Source organism: Mandrillus leucophaeus, unplaced genomic scaffold (assembly GCF_000951045.1).
Source record: "Mandrillus leucophaeus isolate KB7577 unplaced genomic scaffold, Mleu.le_1.0 Scaffold207, whole genome shotgun sequence".
Lineage (NCBI taxonomy): Eukaryota > Metazoa > Chordata > Mammalia > Primates > Cercopithecidae > Mandrillus > Mandrillus leucophaeus.
Genome location: NW_012102110.1, coordinates 3,927,281 through 3,936,287, shown reverse-complemented (window position 1 = coordinate 3,936,287; position 9,007 = coordinate 3,927,281). Strand labels below are relative to the sequence as shown.

Here is a 9,007-nt window from a genome sequence, read left to right as displayed (position 1 = left end):
ATGGGTGCAGCACACCAACATGGCACAAGTATACATATGTAACAAACCTGCATGTTATGCACATGTACCCTAGAACTTAAAGTATAATAATAATAATAATAAATAAAAAAATTAAAAAAAAAGAAATAAAGAAAATGATGAAATGTGAAGAAAAAAGATAAAACATATAATAGTTATAACAGGCTATATTAAGCTGATAAAATTTAACTTCAATGATAAAAAAACCTCCACACTTTTACTCTCCCTCCACATTTTATAGGTTTTTAATATTTTTCAGATTTTATGTTTTTGATGTTATAATTCACATCTTTTATATTGTGTATCTGTTAACAACTTATTGTAGTTATAATTATTTTGAATAGTTTTATCTTTTAATCTTCATTCTAAAGGTATAAGTGATTTATACACCACCATTATAATATTGGAAAACTCTGAATTTGACTATGTTTTTATTTTTACATGTGACTTTTATACTTTCATAGATTTTCATGTTACTAATTAACATCCCTTTCTTTCAGCTTGAAAAATTCCCTTTAACATTTCTTATAAGGCAGGTCTGGTGTTGATGAACTCCTTCAGCTTTTACTTGTTTGGGAAAGTCTCTATCTCTCCTTTATTTCTGAAGGATGGAACTCTTGGTTGGCAGTTTTTTCTCTTTCAACATTTTGAATATATCATCTCACTCTCTCTGGGCCTAGAAGGATTCTGCTGAGAAATCTTGTGATAACCTTATTGCAGTTCTTGCCTGTGATATGCTTCTTTTCTCTTGCTGATTTTACGATCTTGTCTTTGTCTTTGATTTTCGATAGTTTGATTATTATGTCTTGGTGTGATCTTTTCTGGATTGAACCTGACTGGAGATTTTTAAGCTTCCTGTACCTGAATATTTATATTTTATTTCAGATTTGGGAAATTCTCAGCTAGAAATCTTTAAATATGCTTTCTGACCTCCTTTTTCTCTATTTTCTCCTTCTTAAACTACTGTAATGTGAATGTTAGCTCACTTTTTTTAAATTTTTAATTTAATTTCCATTTTTATTTTTTGAGATGGAGTCTCACTCTGTCACCCAGGCTAGAGTTCAGTTGCATGATCTCAGCTCACTGAAACCTCTGCCTCCTGGGTTCAAGAGATTCTGCTGCCTCAGCCTCCCCAGTAGCTGGGATTACAGGCATGTGCCACTATCCCTGGCTAATTTTTTTGTATTTTTAGTAGAGATGGGGTTTCACCTATGTTTGTCAGGCTGGTGTCAACTCCTGACCTTAGGTGATCCACCCACCTTGGCCTCCCGAAGTGCTGGGATTATAGGCATGAGCCACTGTGCCTGGCTGAATGTTAGCTTTCTTTGTGCTGTCCCATAAATCCTATAGGCTTTCATCATTTCTTTTCATTCTTTTTTTCTCCTCTCACTGTATATTTTCAAAAACCTGTCTTCAGTTCACAGATTCTTTCTTCTGCTTGATCAAGTCTGCTATTGATGACTTCTACTGCATTTCTCACTTCATTCATTATATTTTTCAGCTCCAACTTTTTTTATGATTTTAATCTTTCTGTTACATTTCTTATGTTGTCCATTTATTGTTTCTCTGATTTCACCAAATTGTTTCTCTGTGTCTGCTTCAAAGTCACTGAGTTTCTTTAAAAGCAATTATTTTGAATCCCTTGTCAGGCCATATGTATTACTCCATTTCTTTTGGGTCAGCTACTGGGAAATTATTGTGTTTCTTAGATGGTAATATTTTAATTTGGGTTTTCATGTTTCTTGCTGCATTACACTGATGTCTGAGCATCTGGTGGATCTGCCCCAATTTCAGGCTGTGTGGGCTGACTTTGGTGGATAAATACCATCTTATGTAGGATAATGCAAGGATGCTGGCTGGGTGGGATGCAAAAGTTCTAATTTCAGTGGGGGCAAAGCTGTGTGGTCTCCATGCAGATCTGTCAGCTGAGGTTGGTGTCGGTGTAGACTACAGGGATCCTTAGAAGCCAACACTGTGGGTATCTATAGTGGCAAGGAGGCTGTTGAGGTTTTCAGTGGTGACAAGTCCTCCATATCTCTTTTTTTCCCCACCTGGGAAGTTGTGACTGAAGAAATTCCTCTTGAAACTGGGTCTAACTTGCAGGCCTGCTTATGGTGGTGGTGGCACTGGTGTCTGATGAATAGTGCCCATGGAGTGGTCAAGAGTCAAGGCCTGAAGCATGGGCATGCATGGAGGGACCACAGCACCAGATTCAATGGTAGCAATGGCACCAGTGCCCAAGGCACAGGCATACTTACTATCACATTGACAATGGTGTGTAAAGTGCAGGTACATATAAAGCAACTGAGGAGCAAGGGACTTTACTGCACGTATATGCAGAGCTACAGTGGCTCCAGGATCCAGGGTGTGGGTTAGCTCTCCTTGTTGGCTGAGCTGGTGACTGGAGCATGGACAGGCACAGAGAAACCTTGATTCTGGGACTGGGACCCAGGGTGTGTACTAGCTCACTGTAATGGTGGCTCTGGTGTTGGAGGTGTAGGTGTGTGTAGTGCAGCCTCAGAGCCAGGGTCTGGAGCACAGGCGTGCACATTACTACAGTAGCTCTGGAGTCAAGAATAGGGGTTAGCTTTCTACAGTGGCTGAACTGGTGTCCGGAGCAAAGACTTTCACAGAGAGAACTTGGTTTGGGGTCCCACGGTGAGATCTAGTTCACAACAGCAGTGACTCCAGTGTCTGAGACATGAGTAGGTGCACTGCAGCCACAGAGCCACAGTCCGGAGTGTGAATACCTGCAGAGCAGCCACAACTTTTGGGGATCAGGGAAACACATACAGTTGCAAGAGGTGGCAACCCTGGCCCCAGTCCTGGGGCAGTACAATAGCTGCTTCTTGGTGAGGGGGTTTGGGGGGTGGTGCAACTGTGTCTCCCTTTCTAGCATCCTGCTGTGGGGATGGCTGTTGTTTACCTTAGTGACAAAAGATGCCAGTGTCTTCTGTGGAGCAGGACACTGGGGGCCACAGTGGCTCTTACCACATGACTGACACTGATAGCCTACAACTTTCTTTATTCCTAGATATCTCCTGGTGTCTCATATAGGCCAGTCTCACCAGTGATTCTTCTACATGGATATTGTTTTCTTTTCTCCATTTTGTTGTTCCAAATTCTTTAACAGGCTCTTGAGCCCCACCCCGCAACTCCCCACCCTCTTGAGGGTTATTTTGATTTGTGTATAGCTGTCTATATTTGTTTTTTCTTGGGGCATAAGGCTGACATCTCCTACTCCACTATCTTGCTAATGTCACCTCCATAGGAATCTTTTTATGTTTTTTTATATTCACTAAAATTTAACAACATCAACTTAAAAACATATTACCAGTTGCACTTATTAATATGAAACTTATTATCAACAAGAACCTATCAGGTTGGGCATGGGGGCGCATGCCTGTAATCCCAACATTTTGGGAGGCTGAGGTGAAAGGATCACTTGAGCCCTGAAATTCAAGACCAGCCTGGGAAATACAGTGAGACCCTATCTCTAGAGATTTTTTTTTTAATTAGCCAGGAGTGATGGTACACGTCTGTAGTCCCAGCTACTCAGGAGGCTGAGGTGGGAGAACTGCTTGAGCCCAGGAGGTCAAGGCTGCAGAAAGCAGTTATCATGCCACTGCACTTCAGCCTAAGGACACAGAGTGAGACCCTGTCTGAAAAAAATTAAAAAAAAAAAAAGAGAACCTACTAGTCTACATACCACCCTTCCTCATCTCCATCTGAGACTATATATATATATATATATATATATATTTTTTTTTTTTTTTAACATGAGGCAATGCCAAAAAGAGGGGCTGGTGAGTGAAAGTAAGAACAGAAAGACATGGAGGCAAGTCTTGTAGAATAATAGCCAACACTTAAACTTACACTTACAGCATGCTAAGTATTGTTCCAAACACTTTAAATTCATTTAATTGTCCTTACACGTGTATGTGTTTGGTGATTATTAACCTTATTATTCACATTGCTGAGTGTATTAGTCTGTTCTCATGCTGCTGATAAAGACATACCCAAGACAGGGTAATTTATTAAAAAAAAAAGAGGTTTAATGGACTCACAGTTCCACATGGCTGGGGAGGCCTCACAATCATGGCAGAAAGCAAAAGATACATCTTACATGACAGCAGGGAAGAGAGAGAAATGAGAACCAAACAAAAGGGGTTTCCCCTTATAAAACCATCAGATCTCGTGAGACTTATTCATTACCATGAGAACAGTATAAGGGAACCACCCCCATGATTCCATTATCTCTTACCAGGTCCCTCCCACAACCTGTGGGAATTATGGGAGCTACAATTCAAGATGAGATTTGGGTGGGGACACAGCAAAACCACATCACTGAGGAAACTGAGTCATAGGGAGATTAGTAACGCCCAACACAGCTGGTAGGTGGTGGAGCTAGGCAGTCTGACTCTGGGGTCTGGACTCTGAACTGCATCATGCTGCCAAGAAGTTCCTCAGTTTTTCATCTCTCTAAGCTTCCCTTATTCCCCTACAGTCATTCCTTCAACAGCATCTCCTTCACAATCTTTTCTACTTCTACTATATAATTAATTTCTTCTTCTTGGTACCAAATTCCAAAGTGCAAATGCAGCCTCACATGCCCTAATTCATCTTTACCTTTAGACTTTCTCCCAATGTTTCTACTTCATTCAATTTTAAATTTATCCATGAGATGCCTATTTACAAGCTGTAACCACCATGAAGTGAATGAAGAATAATACCTACTACTACACAATAGAATTCCGAGAGTATAAATAGGAGTTATGGCTTTCTGACTTGATACTAAATACTTGATACTTGATTTTGCTGTCTGAGATCTAATCTGAAAAGTAGTAATAATCGCTAACATTTGTTGAGCGTCAATTGTGGGCCAGGTGTCATTTCAATTACTCTCTACATATTAACTCATTTGATTCTACAACAACCCGGTGAGACAAGTTTTGTTATTCTATTTTACAGTTGAGAAAACAGAGGCATAGAGAGTTTAAGTAATTTGCCCAGTGGATAGCCAGAGGTGGAGCCAGGATGGGTCTCAGGCTGTTTAACAGCATAGCTCAAGTCTTAACTACTATGCCAACAGCTTTTTGGTCCTACAAATTCCATGGGAAGAGGAAAATAAAAAGGTATCTATTTGTATACCTTTTTATTTCTGATATAAGAAGCAGAATTTCTTTCATGTGACCTATGTCTATTTAATACGTCATTTTGAAACTTACCAGTAAACTTTCCCAAGTGCCAGAAAACCGTTAGTGGCTTTTTCCTTTTCTCTCTAATTTTTATTGTGCTACTATTTTTGCTCCTTTCCCTCAGAAGGCTGCTGGAATAGTAAACATTCACTGACATTTCACAACAACTGGAAAATGGGCACTGGAAAATCACATTATGATTAATTCAAAGCATATTTTCCAAATGTACGACTTTAAATTGGGGCTTATATCATAATCAAAGGAAATCTTTGTGTGTGTACTGTTACCACGTTGCTCAGCACAGGAGTGATTCACCTTGCCCTGTCTCCAGACCATCTCCCATGGAAGGGGGTGACCCCTTTGCCTCTTGGCAACCACTGCTTCTAAGCTGCCAACATCACCCTCGCATTATCAACATTCTAACTTCATGGGAAGGGCTGTGGTGAGTTTCTGGAATGTGAATAGGAAGTTGTTTTTCTAAACAGCCTGACACTGAGGGGAGGCAGTGAGATTATAAGAAGTCCGGGTTGGGCGGAAGGCAGAAAACCAGCAGAGTCGCAGAGGAGATGGTGAGTTCATTTTTTTTTCTGCATGGGAAGTGGTTGAAGTGAGTTGGAGTGGTTTGGGACTAAGTCAGGCAGGTAAAGTTTCAGAAAGTGAGGAACAGCGATAGCCATGGAGTTTTATGTTGAATTGCTTATTAGATTTTGTGAGTACTTTTAAACTTGCTGTCCACTTTGACCCTCCCAACATCTTTGTGAGTTGAGGTTGCTATTTCTATTTTACAAATAAAGTCATTGTGGCTTACAGAGGCTTTGTTTTATCTAAGCTGCACTGTTGGGCTACATGATGTTGGGATCTGGGTCCTGTCCTCTGGCTCTGCAGCTGCTGTTCCTCCTACTGGAATCTACGGGGGCTCTCTGAGAGTAGATCATGGCAAACCTGTCACCCCATTTTCCAAGACTGCACTTCTGTCTGGGATAAATGATGGAATAAATGGAAGACTGGGCAACTGCCCTGGGACAAGCTTACAGTGGAAGAGTTTCTCATCCCCATCCCTCCCATTTCTTTCTGTGAGCCTATGAATCTTCTGGGACTGATCTGGAATATACACATAGTTTCCATTTCTGCCCTAAGTCTCAATCTTGTTAATGACTCAGTTTCTTCTTCTATAAAATGGATATAGTAATAATACTCTATAGTTTTATCATGAGGATTAAATAAGATTTTGCTGAAAAGCATCCAGATCTGAGCCTGACACATAGTAAGTGATTAGTAAATGTTAGCCATTATTGTTACAAGAAAAAGAACAATCTTAGGAATGGTGGGGTTTAGGATTCAGGAAAGATCCAAGGATAGCTAGGCATTTTGAACTCAGCAATGTTATATGCACCTAGATAAAATGCATATGGTTAGGCTACTTCTAATTTTCCCCAGACTTTCCAAGAGTATCCCACGTAGTCCCAGGGTCTGAAATCCTGCAGTCTGTGGCTATGGAGGAAACAGGCAGCTCTCTGTTTTTGAGCACCTTTCTGTGGGACTCCAGAAAAAAGTACCGCATACATCTGATTCATCCCACTTCTTTGCTTTACTATAGCACACTTTTCAAGTACTTATAATGGGGGGTTCCGTGTTGGGGAAAACAGGAATGAGAGTATGATAAAGAGAAGAGGAAGGAGTTTGAACCTGTCCTAAGTTTGAACCACAATGACATAAGGATATGAGTTACTTTTGTCTTATCTTTTTGCATGTCATACTTCTGAATTGGTTAACTTAAATAAGCAGTTCTTCCTCTCTTCCTTCTACTCTCCTTGGTATCCTTCTGTATTTCAAAGGTATGAACTTATTGGATCATAGAGTTCTTTGAGATTTTGATGAAAGTTACAACTTGTCTTTCCCAGATGAAAGCAAAAACATCCACATAAACACCAACCTTTAGAGACAACCGCAGGAGGTTCCCAAACCTCCGTGTGGATCCCAGGATCAGAACCCTTCTCGATTGCCTCCTGTGCTTTGTGTTCAGAAGCCCCTCTGTCGGCACCGTGAAACTAGGCTTGAGCTCTACAATGAAGTGCTAAGACCCCAGCCCTGGAATTGTTTTTAGTATATCAAAGACAAGACCTCTTCCTTTCCCTCTGAGCACATTTGGCCCCAAAGATTCAGAAACCTCAAACTGCCAGTGTAAGTTTTGCTTCCAGTTCAGAGAGTGGCTTTAATTAACTTTTAGGACCTGAGAAAATGAGGATAAGGTTTTTCTGGTGGGGTGTTTTCAATCAGATAGATCTCAGAGGAGTAACTCCTGACTGGGAACTTCTAGTTAAATTGCATTGATGTTTGTCAAAGTTTTAGCAGGCTACGGCTGGGCGCAGTGGCTCATGCCCGTAATCCCAGCACTTTGGGAGGCCGAGGTGCATGGGTCACTTGAAGTCGGGAGTTCAAGAGCAGCCTGGCCAACAGGGTGAAACACCATCTTTACTAAACGTACAAAAATTAGCTGGGCATGTTGGCATGCGCCTGTAATCCCAGCTACTCAGGAGGCTGAGGCAGGACAATCTCTTGAACCCAGGAGGTGGAGGTGGCAGTGAGCCGAGATCATGCCACTGCACTCCAGCCTGGGTGACAGAGCAAGTCTCGTCTCCAAAACAAAACAAAACAAAACAAAAAGTTTTAGTGGGCTAAGGAGCAGGTCTGGATTATTTTCCATTTATACCTTTTAACCACCTTAGCTATGTGGCTTCTAGTCCTTACTCTTCTTTTCATTACCTGTTTTTCAAAATGCAACTAAAATAGTTCAGACTCTCCTGGGCTGGCCACCAGCTCTTAGAATGTGCATCTTCAGAGATCTTTAAGTAGAAGCTTATTAATCAAATCCTCAAAAATCAAAATGACTTACTACATAGAAAGCTGTGCTTAGAAAAAACCCTGGACCTAACCCTAGAGAGTAGGTACACAGTGGTTTTATAAATGACATTCGTTATATTGTCTTCAAGGTGTCTAATCTCTCTGATTGAAAAGTAAATCTGAAACTTTATGAAGTCAAATGCAGAGCAAATCCTTACTATTTGTAGAGATATAACTCATCTCTGATCCAATAGACTTTTTAAAAAATTTAAGTATGGTACTTTATTTTTAATGCTAATATCTTACTCAAAATAATGGCAATTAGTAGTCTAAATTAAGTATATGCTTGGATTCTAAATGTTGATGTCCTAGGTCCCTTCCTGTCTATATTCATAATTTGCTCTTTGGCTTAGAGACAACCTCTTTTCTCACTGTATTTCTTTTTCCACTCCTAAGCTGGGCTACTCGTATCTGTGCCACACCACTACCACAACCACCATCCAGAAACATAAGGGAACTAATGTATTAGCTGTAATAGCTTGCAACATCTGGGCTTTGCTACCAACAAGTTGTATAGTTCTGCGTCCTCCATGACTCTCATATTCACCTCCCCCATTTGCATTCCCACTGATGCCAGACCAAACCAGTCCCTCTTTAACTCTCACTGGACCATTGCAATAGCCTCTTCTTTTGCAGTGCAATCTCCCTGATTCTAACTCATTTAAAAAAAAAAATCATACCACTCTCACCCCTATAATCTCAGCATTTTTGGAGGCCAACAAAAGAGTTTTGCTTGAGCCCAGGAGCTCCAGGCCAGCCTGGGCCATATAGTGAGACCTTATCTCTACAAAAAATTAGCCGAGTGCGGTGATGCATGCCTGTAGTCCCAGTTACTCAGGAGGCTGAGCTGGGAAGATCACTTGAGCCTGGGAGGTGGAGGTTTCAGTGAA

At 40.9% G+C, this 9,007-nt stretch overlaps 1 protein-coding gene across 2 annotated transcripts in view; it reads left to right on the top strand.

Moving 5' to 3' along the window:
* The first annotated feature begins 5,690 nt into the window (after nucleotides 1–5,690).
* Nucleotides 5,691–9,007, top strand: part of SELP (selectin P (granule membrane protein 140kDa, antigen CD62)) — a 41,668-nt gene continuing 38,351 nt past the window's right edge. For both annotated transcript variants that reach the window (XM_011979951.1, XM_011979949.1), the window contains exon 1: nucleotides 5,691–5,785. In XM_011979951.1, coding sequence (XP_011835341.1) covers nucleotides 5,783–5,785 — 3 coding nt within the window. In that variant the 5' untranslated portion in view covers nucleotides 5,691–5,782. The remainder of the gene's footprint in view (nucleotides 5,786–9,007) is intronic.